Source organism: Abramis brama, assembly GCF_963993115.1.
Source record: "Abramis brama genome assembly, chromosome: 3".
Taxonomy (NCBI): domain Eukaryota; kingdom Metazoa; phylum Chordata; class Actinopteri; order Cypriniformes; family Leuciscidae; genus Abramis; species Abramis brama.
Genome location: NC_139965.1, coordinates 31970389 through 31989884, shown reverse-complemented (window position 1 = coordinate 31989884; position 19496 = coordinate 31970389). Strand labels below are relative to the sequence as shown.

Genomic DNA, 19496 nt, shown 5'->3' with positions numbered 1-19496 from the left:
TTCCCAAGTAATCTGAATTTCATGTTCCTTTTCTTTATTTTATACCATGATTTTAGACGGATACTGTATAGACCTCAGATTAGGGAAATTTTCAATCATATATTCATAGCTCAGAACACATTTAGTAACTACTTTATCGACATGACAACATTGACAACATTTCACACCCTAGTTGGATCTAAATATAACACAGAATATGTAAATGAGAGGGACATATTTCATCAAAGACACCTTGATGAAATAAATAATCGTATCTTAAGACATACCAGATTCAGTGATATGTTTTAAAAAATAAAAGCCTTTGAGAAGATTTTAACCTACAATTATCTGCAATACAAGAACACAACTGTTTGAAACTGTACAAAATAAAATAAAATGATGAAGTATCAAGGGTGATGGTCAGTGTGAGCACTCTGCTTTTAGTGAACCAAGATGTTTTATGGAAGTCTTGCTTATATAGTGAAGGCCCTTGTATATCAAATCCATCCATATGTAGAGAGTGAAAAACATGCAACACAATATATAGATGAGAAAATGAAAAAGTGAACAATGGATTTTGTGCGAAAAGCTCTAAACTATTAGCTTGCCCATTTAACTGTTTGGTTGTTGGCATGGATTTAGGATGTTATTCAGCATCCTGATAGTGGATTCATAGATGGTCCTAAGATTGAGAGAAAAAAAAAAACAAAGCAATATTAACAGTCATACAGCTATTATAGTGTATACTGTAGGACAAAGACAGCATGCTTTCACAATATGACCTTTTTTTTTTTTTACCTCTGTATATTGTCAGAGTTTTCTGCAGAGAAGATGTAAAAGTTCTGTATTTGTCTGCGTACAGACACAGCAATTTCCTTCAACTCCACAACAAATGCATCAGCTGTAATAAACAAAGCAGAAAAGTAAAAATGTACTATAATCATGTATTTATAGGATTATATCACAGAAACAAATCAAACCAAGTCTAACTTAATATAATTTATGTTTCTTTTCCAAGTCCAACTCAACTGGACTTGTTGTATGCTTTAGTACTGGATAGTGTCAAATGAATTGTGATAGCACGTCTTTCAGAATGTCTAGTGGAACAATTTTCTATAAAATGCTTAAAGTTTTACTATCAAATATTCAGGTGTTGGAACCAAGTAAAGGCCCGTTCACACCAAGGACGATAACTATAAAGATAACTACAACGATAACTATATTAGCGTCCACACCAGCAGAAGATATCGTGTTGTGCTGCAGTTGTGCCGGAAGCTAGAATTTTACTTTGTAACGTTTTATATATTAATAGTTTTCTTACACGAACGCATCGCTTCGCTTCAGAAGGCCTTTATTAACCACCCGGAGCCGTGTGGAGCGCTTTTATGATGGATGGATGCACTTTTATGGACTTCAAAACAGAAACAGCAATTCACTGCCATTATAAAGCTTGGAAGAGCCAGGACATTTTTTAATAACTCCGATTGTATTCGTATGAAAGAAGAATGTAATATACACCAAGGATGACTTGAGGGTGAGAAAATCATGGGCTAATTAAAATTTTTGGGTGAACTATCCCTTTAACGAACATAAAAATGAAATTAATTTAAAATTTTCTTAACAGAAACGCTTATTTGAAATGACCATTAACCAGTTAATAATGTTATTTTATCGTTCGGTTTAAGATTTTAATTTGGCAGGCAATCAACCATGAATACAAAGAGTACGGCCTATGCAAATGTGACGTTGACACATCTAACGTGAGTGAAATGCCCACGCTCAGTTGTCAAGTCATCCTATGTGAGTCGCAAGGCAATGTGCATTAGCTGTTGGATTGCAGGAATTTATTCGAGGATCTGTTACCATAGCAGGTTAAATCCAGAGCGGTGTTTTGAAACTTGCAGGTTAGTGTAGAACTCGTGTAGTGTAGAAAGGTTAGTTTTTAAATGATTAAACACCTTGTTGTCAAAGATAGTATTGTGGCTTTATGTATGGGCAGACACTTGCATGTAGTTATATTAACATTAATAAAAAATTCCAGTGTAGTTACGAGATTTTTCACCAGCGAATGTTAGATATTTGGGTTTTGTCTTCCTCAAAAAAAAGAAAGAAACGTTTTTAAGCCCTCGATCGGAAAGTGATTCCAACAATATTGTTTCTTGGTGTTGTTATTATAATAGTCTTGGTGTGGACTCTGCTTTAATTTATATTTAGAATGATTTTTAGAACTATACCTTTAAAAATGACCAGAGTAACAAAAAAACTCACATTGTTTGATGATGGTCAGAATGTGTGTAACTGCAGCCCATTGTGTGATACTATCGATAGCCTCTGACTCTATAGAGGAGCTCATTTCAGACAGAAAAAACCTAGAACATACCAGAATATCAATCAGAAATGTTCAATTTAAGTAAAAATACAGGGCTTTTAGTTCTAGCTGGTGTTTCATATTACCTGGTAACAGCAGGAGATCTGAGCGTCACTTTGAGTATGGTGTTCGATAGATGTGGAAGGTCATTAACTGTCTCTGGTGTCAGCACCTCTTCCACATGAGAGATCTGCAAGTAGAAACATTAAATTGCTGTTTTCTACATTTATTCTTCAGTGTCTCAATTGGTTTCTTTTATCCTTTAACTTATTTTTATACATGGCTTTAGACAGCTCTTCCACGCTGTTTGTGGTTTTATTTTGTCTCAAGAACAAAACAATTATTTTTTTATCAGTCACTTTGTCAAACATTACACCCGAGAAAAAAGAAGAAATGCTATGGCATTGAGCTCAACAAATGTTTCAATTACAAAGACAAGGAAGAAATGCCACCCAAACATCACACTAACAGCAATACAAAAATAAATTATTAGCGGATTACCTTCTGCAAGGTGCGGCTGATATCAATAATAACTGCTGCACAGAGAGATGAGAAGACTCCTGTGATAAACTCTGACCTCTCAGTTGCAAACTTTGTCACCAGCAGAAACTCATGGAGAGCTTCCTCAGAAGAGCGACACAGCTAAACATACATACAGAAAGGCGTTTTGAAATGAAGTGTTAGAAAGAAATGTTGTCAGGCAGAAATGTCAGCCAAATCTGAACTAAATTCAGTTTAAATATGTACATGTGCACAAAGGTTTGGTAAACACATACAGAAATTAAAGTGCTTGAGGAAGACTTTAATGTCGCTTATCAAAGGCCTCACCTCCTGACCCTCTTCCTTGTCTTTACGCAGTCGATGTGCTATGATCTCCACAACTTTCTGGAAGATGTTGGTCAAAATGCGAATAGTGAGCAACAGTTGATCTTCCTGCCCCTCAGCCTTATGGGAAAGGCAGCCCAGTGCCACCTCAGTAAGCAGAGCGAGCACATGAGGAGTGCATATATATCCTTTCTCTATATGAACACACATACACACACAATTGTGATAAATAAAACATTACGCTATTGTAAAATTTAGCATGAAGGGGTCAAACATAGTGCATCTTGATTAAATGTATATTTATCAAACTGAAAAAAAAAAAGGGACAGATTTATGCAACTGTCACTGGGCCCTGGATTAGTATGAATACTAAAGGACTCACCTGTCTGCAGTAGAGAGGCAATGTGCTGCAGTAAGTGGTCTTTGAAATCACTGTCTCCTACAGAAACCCGCAGCACATCCGTGCACACTGTTAAACAACTCTGACAATGACACAAGAGGAGAAATAAATCAAAGGAATATAATGAAAAAGCATGTTTCTGCACAATTCACTGTAAAATTGTGAAACAATGGATATTTTTAGGATTAGGACTCGTGTGTTATTTTTTCTACAATTTAAAATAAATGACTTCTATTTTAATATTAATATTTAAAAATTGTTGCCTGTGATGCAAAGCTGAATTTTCAGCAGCTATAACTCCAGTCTTTAGTGTCACATAATTCTTCAGAAATCATTTTAGCATGCTGATTCGGTGCTCAAGAAACATTTCTTATTCCAGGGTCCCCACACCTTGGTTAACTTCAAATTCAAGGACCTTTCAAGGACTTTCCAGGTCCAATACCCTCAAATTCAAGGACTCAAAAACTCATCGTGTTACCTTGTAAGATGCATTGTTACAGTTTTCATGTGTCAAACACAACTATGCCAAAAAGCTGCTTTTTTTTTTTTTCATTTATTTTTGGCCATATGACAGAGATCTGATATTCTATTCGTCATATTTCTGTTTTACATAAAACTGAAGAATATTCGGTACATCCTATACTGTATTCTAAAATGATCTGATATTAACTTTTGCATGGATTTCTTTTTAAAAGAGCTTAGGCTCATGTAACCAGAAGTTTTGTATATGAATATGCTTTTAAGTTTTTCTTGCCTCATGGGTTTACATTATTTTAAAAGCAATTAAACATTACATTAAATAAAATATTTGGGCAAATGTGTGTAAAACAAGCAAGCTAGTATGCATAGGCCACGTAGTGTTGGCAAAATAACACATTAGCGGACCAGAGGAAATAATATGGATTTTTTTCCAGAAAACTTCTTGCAGAAAATAGATACAAGTACTTTCAAGGACCTGTATCCATGTATGTTTATTTTCAAAAACTTTCCAGGGCCTTGATTTTTTTTTCTTTCAGATTCACAAACTTTCAAGGATTTCAAGGACCCGTGGGAACCCTGTTATTCTTATCAATGTTGTTACAGTTGTGCTGCTTAATATTTTTGATTAGTATCCGCGCAAATTTTTTTTTTCTAGGATTCTTCGATGAATAGAAAAAAAAAATCTTACTGACATATATTAAATAAAATGAGATATCGGTGATAAATTTGTCATGTCACAAATTGAGTGACCAACATGTCACTCACGTCTACTGTCTTCCTGCTTAAAGACAGCTGTTGCTCACTGCTGGAGTTGGCCAGGAAAGGAAGGACTCTCTTCTCTACCCAGGACACAGAATGCTCCAGGGATTTGAGAAACTCCTGCTCCTCTGGGTACTGTAGGATCAGAAATGTGCAGAAACCGTTTTATTTGTTCAATCTAAAAGTGAGCTTACAGAGCATCTGTAGTTCATGAAATCTCAGTTATGTCTATAATAGAAACCATTTGCACAGTTCAGCACAGAACGTCAAAATAGTAGTATTAGCTTGAGATCCTGTGACCTGCTTCAACTGCTGAAATGGATTTGTGTCACGTCACCTCAGTGCTGTATGAATGTATGTACTGAGAGACAACTTATTTCTCTTAAACCTCTCTTCACATCCTAATAACATCATTTGTCTAAGTGTGTTCAGTGAATGATTGCTTTGTTTGGCGTGTAAAGGACTCAAAGAGCTCATGCAATGCGGTTACGGCTATGGCTATATACTCACTTTGTGTTGAAGGTGGATACTGAGTCTGCCATGGAAGATAAAAGCTCTCAGCGCGGTCTCAATGACCGCCACGCTGACCTCTGATCCACTCAGAGAGGAGAACAGCAGCGACTGGACACATATACAAAAGAGCAATAACAATAGTTCTGAATTAAAGGTACATTATGGATTTAGTTCAGAAAAAAGAACCTAGAAACTTTTCTTAAGGTAGAGGCAGAAAAAAAAATTATGTAATATCTAAAGACCTCAGTAACCATAACTTCCCTTGAGCATAACAACACTTCTCTAAGCTCACAGTGCTTTTATTATTATAATAAGGGCAAAAACATCACGACATATAGCCAAACAGCTCCGTGCACCATTATCTTCAAAGCAAGACTGCTGAAAACCTGCAATTACCATCTTTAATTTGTAACTAATGACAGCAATAACACGACACGCAATACGAGTACGCTTGCACCAATTCTCTGTAATGGTAATCATCAAACCTCACGTCTAAGGTACCTTCCATTTGTTGAGGGCCTTCTGGAGCTGTCTGATCTGATCCAGCGGCAGCGTGAGAAGACAGTCTCGTGTTTTAGGGCGCAGGAGCAGATAATCCAGATAGTCCAGGCCCAGATCTGGCTTTGACTCTTCTAGCCCATCAAAATGTACTTTGCCCGTCGTATCTTCATCACCCTGTTGATTAAAGAGTGATCATAGAGGATATAAAAGCACCATAAACAGCTAATAAACCCCCACAACAGGGCTCTAGACTGCAACCTTTTTTCCTGCTGGTGCAACTGAATTTTGTTAGAGGTTGCACTAGTGCCACATCCAATTTGATAAGCGCTGCCATTTCTGTTGCGTATGAAAAACCTTAAACAGAAAACACACCAAAAGCAAAACGAAACAGCACTGCTCGTTTGAACGGGGCTACATAGACCATTTATCAGCTCGGTGCAAAAGCGAATGCGTTTACATGCTGACAGGTCTCAATCACGCAACCTCAAAAACAGGGCTGTGAGATCCAGTGAGAAGCGTTCAGGTTTGGCGCAGAGTTCTCCGATATAAACCACAAATGTCTCAGTGGTTTAAACTAGTTTAAAGCCAGATGAAATAGTGCTGACATTCTCAACCACACTGATGCGGAAAACAGCAGAAACACTGAGCCTTTTCAATGGATTTACTGTAGCAACACTAACTGTAAACATGGTATTGTTGCAGAAATGTGGGATATTAATAGTGAATTTTGTTTTATTATTAATGTAGCCTGTTTATTAATGGAGTAATTGAATAATTACAGTATTTTTTGGTAAGCTATAATAGTTTAGTTTTTGTGCATTCGTATTTATACTAAATGTGTTTAGGCTACTGTTTTTCATGTCAAATCCATACAGTTTTTACCATGATAATGAGGTGTCATGCATGGTTTTACATGTGGCTAGGGCTGGGTATCATTATAAAAAATTTGATTTCGATACCGATACCATGACTTCAATACCGGTTCCTGAACAATAATTTTGTTGATACCAATTTTATGAACAGATAATGCTATAGCAGAGGCTGTAACATTAATGTGAAGAGGGGGAAAAAAACAAGAAAGCTAAACTGTTAATGCAGCCAAACTTAAGTGAGTTAATTCCGTTTTAATTTTCCTCGATTCCGTTTCTTCCCCCGTTTAAATTTTTCTGGATGGTTAAATTAAATGTTATTAACAAAAAAAACATTTGTAATTAACAGCAATTTATTAAAAGTTTACCAAAAATTACATTCTTAATAGTTTTTATTTTAAAATGTTTTATTTTTACCCAGTTCTGTGCTTTATGTTTAATTTTGTCTATATTCCATTTTAATGGTTTATTCAAAAACATATCTAATTAATTAAATGTATAAAAACAACTTAATTGATTAATTTGTATACAATAATAGGGCCCTATGAATTCTTTTTTTTTCTTTTTTTTATTATAAAAAACAATTTTTTTTTTTATTAAGGTATAAAACATTAAATTTTATTTTAAATAAACTTTTATTCAAATGAAAATTAAACAAGCCCTTACATTTTTTTGGCAAACAAGTGCTACACAACAGCAGGGCTGCCAACTCTCACGCATTGAGCGTGAGACTCACGCAATTGACACTTTTCACACGCTCTCACACCACACATCCATTTTCTCACGCACAGAAAAATTGCGGACCAAAGAGGTACTTTTAATATTAAACTAATTCTCAGCTCTTAGATTCCGTCAATTTTATTACGAAATTCAGACAAAAATACCTTTGGCGCTTGTAAATGTGACGTGACAGATCGCTGAGCGCCTCAGGTCAAGTGCATGTGAACCGATCATCTGTTACTTTTTCATTTAAAGATGCAGTACAACTTACCGAAAGTATACATAATATCGACCAATTAGTGTTTTTCAACCACGGAAAGAGGTCAATATAACAGCAGGAGAACAATTATGTCACATAACGTTACATTTACCTCAAGAAAGCCATTTAATGACCATAGCATGTTAATTGAATAGAAAAAATAGCTAGAGAGGAGATTTTGCTGAGCACTATATTACATTTTTATTATATTTTTACTTATGTCATTAAATAATTGTTATAATAACAAAAACTGCATTATATTTAATTTAATTTGTTATTTTTAACCTTTAAAAATACCAGCAGATTGGGCCCTCTATGTTTACAGCATTAGATGAGATTTTTTTTTTTAAATAAAATTTAAAATAAACATGTATCCAAATTAGTCAATATTGAATCAAAATCGGAATCAAATCACAAGAATGGAATTGAAATCTTGAAATTTTTGTCAAGCAATAAGAATGGAATTGAAATCTTGAAATTTTTGTCAAGCAATAATAAAAACTGTATCCTACCAGTCATAAACATTGTAACATGTTGTCACTAAACTGCATAAAATTCTATTTAGTTACCAAATGTTTTGACAATCACAATTACACTTATTGTGATGCAATATTTGTTTTATTTGTTCTCAATGCCAGAGTAACTCGTTGAGCAAATTCAAGTTGTGCTCTCGCGAGAACTCTGGATTTCCAGGGTAGTGTAGACCTTCTTCTGTGATGTGATGATAGTTTCTCTCAAATGAAATGTTGTCAAAGTGAGAATATTAGTGAGCAAACTGAGCAATAAGTGAGCAAAAGCACTATTTAAATATAAATCCTGCATGTTCTGCGTCAGTGAACAGCGCAGACGTGCGGTTCCCTTTACTGCACAGCACGTGCGACGCACGCGGTGCTCGTCTGCGCCATTCATTGCATTGCATGCTGTTGCCATCAAGCTGGCGTAAACTAGTGTTTTTCCTTGATGCCTCGACACAGCCAATCACCAGCACTTGATTTGGGCACATGTACATTCTGCATGCTTATTGTTTCACTGACGTTGACAAGATTAACCCCTCAGGTATCGACATTGAGGCAATTCGGTTTCGGCAATTCACTGCTCTTAAATGTTAGTCTAGAGCCCTGGACAAGGACACTTTACATAACATTTACCTCTTTTACAGGTGCAGCCTCTGTAAGCCAGTTCTCTATCAGCTCCACAATATGGCTGATCTGCCCCCAGCTACAGAGACACTCCACTGACTGACTGTATGCCGTCACAGCGGTGCCCGCTTTCAAACTCCTCAAGTGAGACATCACTTTACTCCTGCAGAGAGGAACACACAATCATGCAGTACAACCAGACTGTCCTACAGATCGCTCTAAAGCCTTGAAAACACACTCAATCCCACCAGCATTAAAGGACGTCTTTCGGATCAAATGGGAATCAGAATTGGCATTTCACTTTTGAGCCAACCTGCTGTTCTGGGGAGATGGCTGAGACACCATGCCGACTGTGTTAAGACACTCAGCAGGAAAGGAAGTTTTGAAAAGCTCTTTTCTTCATTGAACTGTTCTTTGCAGGAAGTTTCCCCAAAAATGACATTTTAGAAAATGAATCTCTCGAAGAATGTGTTTTCATTTTTGGCTGCCCTATTCCTTTAAAATGGGGCAATGTGAGAAACAATGTGAGCTGCATTTAGGGGTTGTTCAAGGGGAGAGTCCTACTAACCTCAGAGCTGGAACAGCAGTGGCAGGAAGTAGAGAGGCTAGAAGAATGAGAGGGGCTTTACACCGCTCCTCCTGCACACACACATATACATAGGACAACCGCTTCATGTTGCAACCATATTGCATCAGCTCCAATGATGTGATTACAGTGTGCAGCTTTGCTCTTGGAATTGCCCTTTGGTTCCCTGTGTGTGAATGTGCCTCTTACCTGAAAGATTTTTAGATACTGGGGCAGAACAGATGCAAATTTTGACGTGGTGTACTTGAAGGCCTCTTGGTTAGCCATAAGAGATTTCTGAACACTTTTCCACAGAATGACAAGGATCTCCAGCAGGCTGGCCATGGAGGCAGTGTCCTGCACTGAGAGAACATCCTCCAACATCTAGTGACAATGACAAACATACGCATTATTATTTATAGCTGTTTGAAGTTCCCCATCATTGCTCGGCAGTGTCTAGGTTATTGTGGAAAACATTTAATCTAAATGCTAAGAGGCCATTCTACTCGTTTAAGAATATATTTCCAATATATGGTAAAAAGGAAGCAAGATTCAGTTTGCAAAGAGTATATAAAATGTACGTCATTTGAATGTTTTTTAAAGAAATTAATACTTTTATTCAGCAAGGATGCATTAAATTGATAAAAATTCACAAAAAATACCTTTACAAAATTAAAAAGATTTCTATTTAAAAAAAAAAAAAGATGTTCTTTTGAACTTTCTATTCATCATAGAATGCTGAAAAAAAGTATAACGGTTTCCACAAAAACATCTAGGTGCACAACTGTTGTCAACATTGATAATAATATGAGCAGCAAATCAGCATATTAGAATGATTTCTGAAGGATCATGTGACACTAAAGACTGGAGTAATGATGCTGAAAATTCAGCTTTACAATCACAGGAATAAAATACATTTTAAAATATATTCAATTAGAAAACATTTATTTTAAATTGTAATAATATTTCACAATATTACTGTTTTTACTATATTGTACTTGATGAGAAGAGGCTTCTTTTAAAAACAAACAAAAATTTGACTGACCACAAACTTTAAAACAGTAGTGTATATGAAATCTCACCGTGCTGTTTTCTTTATTGCTAGATACAAATTCATCATCTCCTGCATTTTGAATGCACACATTCAGACATTTTCGGATCACCAGCATTAGCTTGACTACAAAGAAAAAGTACAATAAATTAATAGTGACACATACTGTGCCTCAAAATGACAAAACCAAACCCTGGTAACTCAACACAACACACAATATTAAAACAGAATTTACATTAAGAAAGCTTACTGGAGTATCTAAAGCAATCTAACCTATATTAGCAGGAGCTGTGTACAGATAGGCATGCTGGTAGAATTTGCGAGCCGCTCCAGGGTTTGTCTGAATCAGGGTGACGCATCGCTCACACCAGACAGTCTCTGGTTGGTTGACTGGAAAGAATGAGTTAAACAGGAGATTGACAATTCGCTTAGAGACAGGAGGAGAGTCCATCTCCAATCGAGCCAGCAGGTGCTCCAGGGTACAAACTTTCCAAAACTGTAGAATAACAAGGAGTGAAAGAATAGGCATAAATGAATACACAAATATTTTGTTTAAATTAACATTTTTAACTCAATTAAAGGCATCATATTTAGTGAGAGATCAAACGATGTGACATATAATATCAATAAAATACATTTTGGTGTAAACTCTTACCTTGGCTGCCCGTACACCTTTGATCTTGAGGAGCAAGCCCACAAAGGCAGCACGCACCTTTTCAGAGCTGTCATGGAGGCTACTCTTCAATGCAGGCAACAGTTTTTCCATGAGTGGATGGCTTAAACTGTTATCCAGAATTATAGACATGCACTGCAGAGCAAACAAACAGGCTATAATAAGGCTTAGTCATGCACAAAAAATGAGGATGAAAAATATATAGACCATGCTGAGTTCTCCATCTCATTACACAAAAATTAAAGCTAGTATTTTACTGCCGCAAAGATATTTAAAACTATAATTATGTCCCTGAACATTATAAGAACAAAAGATCAAATGAACTGTGAACATATTAATTTAACTTAACTTTCAGGTTAAAATGATTTTGTAAGCACTGCTAACCTCTGAACAATAAATTAATGATTGGGTATGCCCAATCCCCCTAAAAAGCCTTTTAGTTTGAAGCTCTTAAACGAACAAATTACACTGAAATCACAGAGCAGAAGAAAGTGTCCTTCCTTGTACTGTAAATGGCTTTAAATTTCATTTTACTGCAAAACTGGAGAGAGGCCAAGCAATTGCTCCCCATCTCTCTCTCTGATCACTTTTCTCAAGTGACTGAGAGACAGTCAGGGGTTTTACCATGAAGACGGAGCAGCGGACATCTGGAGAGCTTGTGTCATTAGCCAGCTGCAGGATGAGCTTCTCCAGGAGGTCAGTGATGACCGTGGAGGGTATGACCTCCCAGCAACGAGCCAGAACAGAACAAACTCCGAGCACTGCTGATGAGCGCACAAGGGGCTGGGGGTCATCAAGGAGAGCCTATAGAGACACAAAGAGACAATTTGATAGCGATATAAGTTAGTGATATCTTTTTTGATGACTGCTATTGAGTGCAACAGTCGGGTTCTAGCAGTAAAAATCCAATTTATTTTCTCCACAGGGGAATTGATTTTAACAATAACTTCTAAAGCGTTAAAGACAGATCATTCTCAGGTTGTTGTTTAAGCCATTAGACTGCATTACTTCAACTTTTTTTTTTTTTTTATAATCATGTTTAACAGTGGAATTCCTTGTGAAAATCTACCTTAACCATGATACAGCAATTGCAAAGAAAGCCCCGCATTTATTCAAAATAGAAATCTTTCTAACAATATAAATCTTTATCACTTTTTTTTAAATCAATTTAACACATCCTTGCTGAATAAAATTATACATTTCTAAGCATGAATCAGCATGTTAGAATGATTTCTGAAGGATCACGTGACTGAGGATTGGAATAATGATGCTGAAAATGCAGCTTTGCATCACAGAAATAAATAATATTTTAAAGTATATACAAATAGAAAACCATTATTTTAAACTGTAATGATATTTCACAATATTACAGTTTTTCTGTAGTTTTTTATCAAATAAATGCAGCTTTGGTGAGCATAGGAGACTTCTTTCAAAAAAATTAAAAATAGTAATGGACGGTTATGAATAATTTTTGGTCCCAAATTTTTATTAATTTTACTGGTAGTCCACTTTTTGTGTATAATACGTCACAGTTTACTTTATTTTGCTATCCTCACTTACATAAATTAACTATAGTGTCCTGCACCCACTAGTAAAAAAATATTTTAAAAATTATATCTGGTGTCTGAATATTTTTTGGTTTGACTGTATATGTATATATATGTATAAATATATATATATATATATATATATATATATATATATATATGTATATGTATATGTATATATATGTATATATATATATATATATATATATATATATATATATATATATATATATATATATATATATATATATATATATATAGTGAGGAAAATAAGTATTTGAACACCCTGCTATTTTGCAAGTTCTCCCACTTGGAAATCATGGAGGGGTCTGAAATTGTCATCCTAGGTGCATGTCCACTGTGAGAGACATAATCTAAAAAAAAAAATCCAGAAATCACAATGTATGATTTTTTAACTATTTACTTGAATGATACAGCTGCAAATAAGTATTTGAACACCTGTCTATCAGCTAGAATTCTGACCCTCAAAGACCTGTTAGTCTGCCTTTAAAATGGCCACCTCCACTCCATTTATTATCCTAAATTAGATGCACCTGTTTGAGGTTGTTAGCTGCATAAAGACCCCTGTCCACCCCATACAATCAGTAAGAATCCAACTACTAACATGGCCAAGACCAAAGAGCTGTCCAAAGACACTAGAGACAAAATTGTACACCTCCACAAGGCTGGAAAGGGCTACGGGAAATTGCCAACCAGCTTGGTGAAAAAAGGTCCACTGTTGGAGCAATCATTAGAAAATGGAAGAAGCTCAACATGACTGTCAATCTCCCTCGGACTGGGGCTCCATGCAAGATCTCACCTCGTGGGGTCTCAATGATCCTAAGAAAGGTGAGAAATCAGCCCAGAACTACACGGGAGGAGCTGGTCATTGACCTGAAAAGAGCTGGGACCACCGTTTCCAAGGTTACTGTTGGTAATACACTAAGACGTCATGGTTTGAAATCATGCATGGCACGGAAGGTTCCCCTGCTTAAACCAGCACATGTCAAGGCCCGTCTTAAGTTTGCCAATGACCATTTGGATGATCCAGAGGAGTCATGGGAGAAAGTCATGTGGTCAGATGAGACCAAAATAGAACTTTTTGGTCATAATTCCACTAAACGTGTTTGGAGGAAGAAGAATGATGAGTACCATCCCAAGAACACCATCCCTACTGTGAAGCATGGGGGTGGTAGCATCATGCTTTGGGGGTGACTGCACTGTATTAAGGAGAGGATGACCGGGGCCATGTATTGCGAGATTTTGGGGAACAACCTCCTTCCCTCAGTTAGAGCATTGAAGATGGGTCGAGGCTGGGTCTTCCAACATGACAATGACCCGAAGCACACAGCCAGGATAACCAAGGAGTGGCTCTGTAAGAAGCATATCAAGGTTCTGGCGTGGCCTAGCCAGTCTCCAGACCTAAACCCAATAGAGAATCTTTGGAGGGAGCTCAAACTCCGTGTTTCTCAGCGACAGCCCAGAAACCTGACTGATCTAGAGAAGATCTGTGTGGAGGAGTGGGCCAAAATCCCTCCTGCAGTGTGTGCAAACCTGGTGAAAAACTACAGGAAACGTTTGATCTCTGTAATTGCAAACAAAGGCTACTGTACCAAATATTAACATTGATTTTCTCAGTTGTTCAAATACTTATTTGCAGCTGTATCATACAAATAAATAGTTTAAAAAATCATACATTGTGATTTCTGGATTTTTTTTTTTTAGATTATGTCTCTGACAGTGGACATGCACCTATGATGACAATTTCTGACCCCTCCATGATTTCTAAGTGGGAGAACTTGCAAAATAGCAGGGTGTTCAAATACTTATTTTCCTCACTGTATATATGCATATTTTGCAACAAAATGTAAAATATATTGTTTCTATATATAATCAACTACATTCTTTAAATCAATAGTTTTAGATTTCTCCATGTTTTTCCATGTCATTCATGATGCTTCTTGAGAATGAAGTTCTTTCCCCTCACTAATGGTATGTTTGTGTATTTGCTTCAAATTAAAGTTTGTAATACTGTGATTAACTTCATCGCTGGTTGGTTTGGTTCATGGCTTACAACTCTTAAAATCCATATGGGAAAAATTCTGCCGGAACCAAAGCCTCCGAAAAAGTGGGTGGGGCCTGTTGCACTCTATTTGCACACATTGAACCCTTTACATAAATCCTTGAATATTACAAAATATCAATAATGCATAACAATGCAAAATGGAATCAGCTGTTGACATACAAACAGTAAATTGAGTTGATTCTGAACAGCCTGGTCAACCATCTCACTGCTCATGTTGGGGTCATGGATGGGAAAAGCCTCAGTAAAGAGCAGTGTGGCATTGGCACGAACCTCAGCATTAGTGGCCTGTTTAAAATGATTAGAAACATGTCCAAATGAACAAGGTGATATATTTCATTGAGGCATTAATTCATTAACTTTAGGCTTTACCTCAAAGAACAGCAAATTTAAAACAAAATAACAATAAAACAACAGTGTCAACTACTTTTTGATCTACCTTTAATGCTTTCCACAGAATTGGCTTGTAAAGTCTGTGCAGCATCTCATCGATTCCCTCGCGAAACTTCTGCTTGTGGAAATAAGTAAGGACCTACATAGACAGACAGTGACAATTTTTATTTACAGTGAAGAATTGTTTCAAATTCAGATTACTAATTTATCTGTTCTAGTTGTCAAATCTTCCCTGTATCAAATGAACCTTCTGATTTTTATTTCTGTCATTTTCAGAATCCTTCCAATGGCACCAGCACAAATTTAGCAGTATATCATGAACATAAGGCAAGGCAAAGCATATTCACTTACACTGCCGTTCAAAAGTTTGGAGTAAGACATACTTTTATTTAGCAAGGACATTATTTATCAAACAGTGACAGCAAAGACATTTAAAATTATTTACATAAAAATATTAAGCAGCACAACTGTTTTCAACATTGATAATAATAATAAATGTTTCTTGAGCACCACATGATTTTAGAATGATTTCTGAAGGATCATGTGACACCAGAGACTGGAGTAATGATGCTGAAAATTCACAGGTAGATTCAGATTCATAAGCTCTTGATTTGATTTGATTCTGATCTCGATTCGATTCAATTCAGGTATAGTATGTCAATTTTTCTTAAAGAAAAAAATCTTGTTCGGCTAAAGTTGTAAACTATACACGGAACTCTGTCAGTTGGTACATTACAATAATATTAAAAGCTAAAATCAAAACTGTTGGTTAAAGTTCAAACAAATAATCATAATCAGCAATCAAATAAAAACTTGATAGTTTGATCTATCAAGCTAAGAGCGCCAAAACGATGATTTATTGTGATAAAATTGACAGTTGAGATTTTGTTTCATATCAAAAGTAACAAAGCACAAAGCTCATTGCAAATTTTGGATGAGATGCATGCAACAAATAACTGAAAACAACATAGACTAAAAGATCGATCTTGGGATTTAAAAATCAAATTTGGTTCATCAAAATAAAGATCAACTGAAATTGAGAAATCAATGTCCACCCAGGTCGACTAATTACAGGAATAAATTACATTTTAAAATACATTAAATAAAAGTTATTTTAATTAAATGTAAAATTAGATAATACACTAATATTAATGATATTGATCAAATAAATGCAGCCTTGAGCATAAGAGACTTCTTTCAAAAACATTAAAACATTTTACTGACCCCAAACTTTTGAACATTCATAAGTTCACAACCTAAATTTAATGATCTACTTCAATGTAATAAAGAGGATATGTGGTTTCTGACCTGTCTGACTTTGCTGTGTACAGGTGAGTTTCTGTGCAGCAACAGAGCATGCTGCATTAAATCCTGGATGCAGGTGGACTCAATCTCCTCCAGAGAAGGACCTGATGCTTTCCTCCATGCTCTGAAGTAAATCTCAGCCACATGAACAGACAGAGTTCTGCAGGTATAGCGTAAAAAAAAGAAGAAAAAAAAGAATAACCACAAAGATCAAAAGAAACAGCAGATCAAACAGTCTGCAGACACCACTCTAATATTGTTTGTCTGATAAATATGGGAAGGTTATTACAGAACCGTCACATAAAAAAATACTGAGTGCTTTTTTTAGCATTATAAAACAAGAGGTCATGAGTGTATGAAATACTTTGGGAAAAACGGCAGCTGATTCTTAATAGTTTCATGAATCATCCGAATGAAGTTGTCGTTCCAAGAAAAAAGGAAGGCAAGGAACCGTTTCCCCTGAAAAATGAGCAATAAACAGAGTTATATAAAATGATCTCCTGTAGAAAATAATGTCTCAAACTCATGAGCCCACAAACACATATACACAAACCTCTTCTTGTTTGATATGAGAGGCCCTGAAGAAGCACTGGAGCAGTGGATCAATGACCTGCTGACCTCTTTCAGATGCAAAGTCCACACTGAGAAGCACCTCTCGAAGAGTACAGAGCCTTCTGAGCTCACTGACCTGGGAACATACCCAAAAAGCATCAACATTGCTCATCTACAATACAGAAAATTATATTAATAAAATGATACACATGTTGATATAATAATGTCATATCTGTTAATAATGCATATAAAGCAATTCTAGTACCGGTTTCTCAAGTGTAACAGTGTTCTCCAAACAGACAATGAAAGCAGTCCAACCAAGCTCCTCTTTTCCTTTTAGATCCTGCCTCCACCAGCACTCAAACAGCCAATGAATAGCCTGCTGGAGGGGGGTGTGTGACAGTGGCAAAGCACTCTCTATACCTGGAGAAAAAGACAACATGGGAGGAAATACATTCTATATCTATTTAAGAAAAATATTTTGAATTATGAACACATTTCATTTTCAAGTGTTTAATGGTGATGGGAAAATGACAATTATGAAAAATAAGATCAAACCTGCAACTATTTGTCTTTAATCTATAACACCCCCTTGTTTTAAAGAAATACTTCTATTCATCAAGGACACTTTAATTGTTAAAAAGTGACAATAAAAACAATTATTTTGTCATAAAATATTTTCTAATGACTAGATGCTTAAAGAGTTGCATTATCCCCCAGTTTCACAGACAAGGTTTAAGCTAGTCCCAGAATAAAATGCATGTTTGAGCAGTTTTAACTGAAAGCAGCTTGCACTGACATATCTTAAAATATGTCACTGCCATTGTTTTGTCTCAAGATGTGCACCAGTAATGTTTATTTTCTAAGGCACATTTATAAAAGCTAATTAAATGTCTAATTGAACTAAGGCCTAATCTTGGCTTAATCTAAGCCCTGTCTGTGAAACAAGGCCTATAAGTACTTACAGTTTAGCATCTGGGCACAGTTGAGAAGAGAAGTATAAGTGTCATTTTCCTGCAAAATGTCTACAGAGACTGTAGACACAATGGTGACACCCTCTATTACTGCCATGGTTTGTATCTGAAAGGAAACATGAACAACAAACTACCTGTCATTTTTTGTCAAAGTCATTTTGCCAAGACAGACATATTTTGTTGATCCTGGAACAACATTCCTCTCTGAAAATGTTGTCCTGATCCTATCCCACCCCTAATCCTAACCCTACCCATAAGTTATCCCTAAAATCAGAAGGAAATGATAGGTGAAAAACACTAACGTAGAAGCATCTTGACATTAACTGAAAACCTGTCCTTCAAATCTGATTGGTTGATTGAAATGTTTTTCCAGGACCAACAAAGGTGTTGATTCAGGAACATGTTCACCGTGTCACGTTCACGTCATTTTGACATGTTACCAAAAGGCTCTTGGTTTTCTGTCTCTTACGAAACATTAGCAGCCTGACCTGTTCCTCAGAGATCTCCACCTCCATGTCGCCCGCGTCCTCCTCAGCCCCAGTGATCCAGCGCTCTGCAGGGTAAGCAGTGAGACTGTGCTGCAGTAACTTCAGCTGTCTCTCCCACAGCTCCTGCCTCTGACTCCGCTGCAGCTCCGCCAAAACCTCGGCCAGGTCAAACGGATCTGCTCCATCTTTCTGCAACACAAACAGCAGTGAACGCAATGACCTTCTATATAATAAACACTGGGCTTTTTCGGCTCTTTCTGAATCCCTGATTTCACTGCTAGTTCTGAAGACTCACTTATGTAGACTTTCCTTCTTTATTCTGAATGTTAACATCGCCTTTATACTTAAAAGATAACAGCATCATTAACGTTAGTCAGAAAGGACTTGTTTGTTATTTTGCTCTCAAATTTCAAACATGTACCCAGTGTAATTTACATAAAGTAATGCAAATTAAACTAATGTACAATCTCTAGTGAAAAACAAGTAAACCTAGGCATACTTTCAAAAAGAACTTATTCTGTGACACTGACAGCGAGCGTTGAAAACATGACTCACATGTAATCTGATGAAGTTCAGAAAATCTTGGACGTGCTCATGATGGACCGAGTCCAGAAACTGCTTTCGTTTCGACATTTCGCTGAAAAACCTATAAGACACAACATAAGCACACTTACTAACTTACATACCGTGAGTAACACTGATCTATAAGTTTATGTTAATAACGTTACCCGTGCACAGGGTAAGGCTACAGATATGTACGCAATAGCGTAAGTATCAATGTAACGGTACAGTTTATTTCTCCTAACGTTAACTTACATGTCAAACCAAAGTTAAACTGACGACAGGTAACGTTAAGTTAAAGCTTTAGTTTTGTATATGCACAACATTATTTCTACTATATATATCAGCACATAGTAAATATAAATTTTCCGTCACCTTAAACCTGTCAGTTTGTTTCATAGACTGTAAAAAAAGTTTGTTTACATACAGAAGATCTTCAGAGAACCGCTCAGTCCGTTTCAATATTTCCCCGCTCAAAGTTAAAGAAGCGTC

General features: G+C 36.3%; 1 protein-coding gene across 2 annotated transcripts; it reads right to left on the bottom strand.

Moving 5' to 3' along the window:
- Positions 1–13: 13 nt before the first annotated feature.
- Positions 14–19484, bottom strand: ncapg2 (non-SMC condensin II complex, subunit G2). Of its 2 annotated transcripts, none has more exons than XM_084108602.1 (27): positions 19432–19484; positions 18999–19089; positions 18444–18632; positions 17947–18061; positions 17247–17404; positions 16983–17117; positions 16794–16888; positions 16433–16589; positions 15171–15263; positions 14894–15019; positions 11726–11905; positions 11084–11236; positions 10702–10924; positions 10460–10554; positions 9588–9761; positions 9381–9451; positions 8822–8975; positions 5826–5999; positions 5322–5432; positions 4818–4946; positions 3555–3654; positions 3176–3366; positions 2849–2989; positions 2434–2537; positions 2248–2348; positions 778–880; positions 14–661 (listed from the first exon to the last, which is right to left on the bottom strand). In XM_084108602.1, exons 2-27 carry the CDS (start codon positions 19074–19076, stop codon positions 592–594), a joined length of 3420 nt encoding a protein of 1139 aa, XP_083964728.1. In that variant the 5' UTR covers positions 19077–19089; positions 19432–19484; the 3' UTR covers positions 14–591. The 2 variants fall into 2 exon arrangements, with proteins under 2 accessions (XP_083964728.1, XP_083964729.1); XM_084108603.1 differs by having other exon boundaries at positions 19380–19474.
- Between the last annotated feature and the right edge of the window lie 12 nt (positions 19485–19496).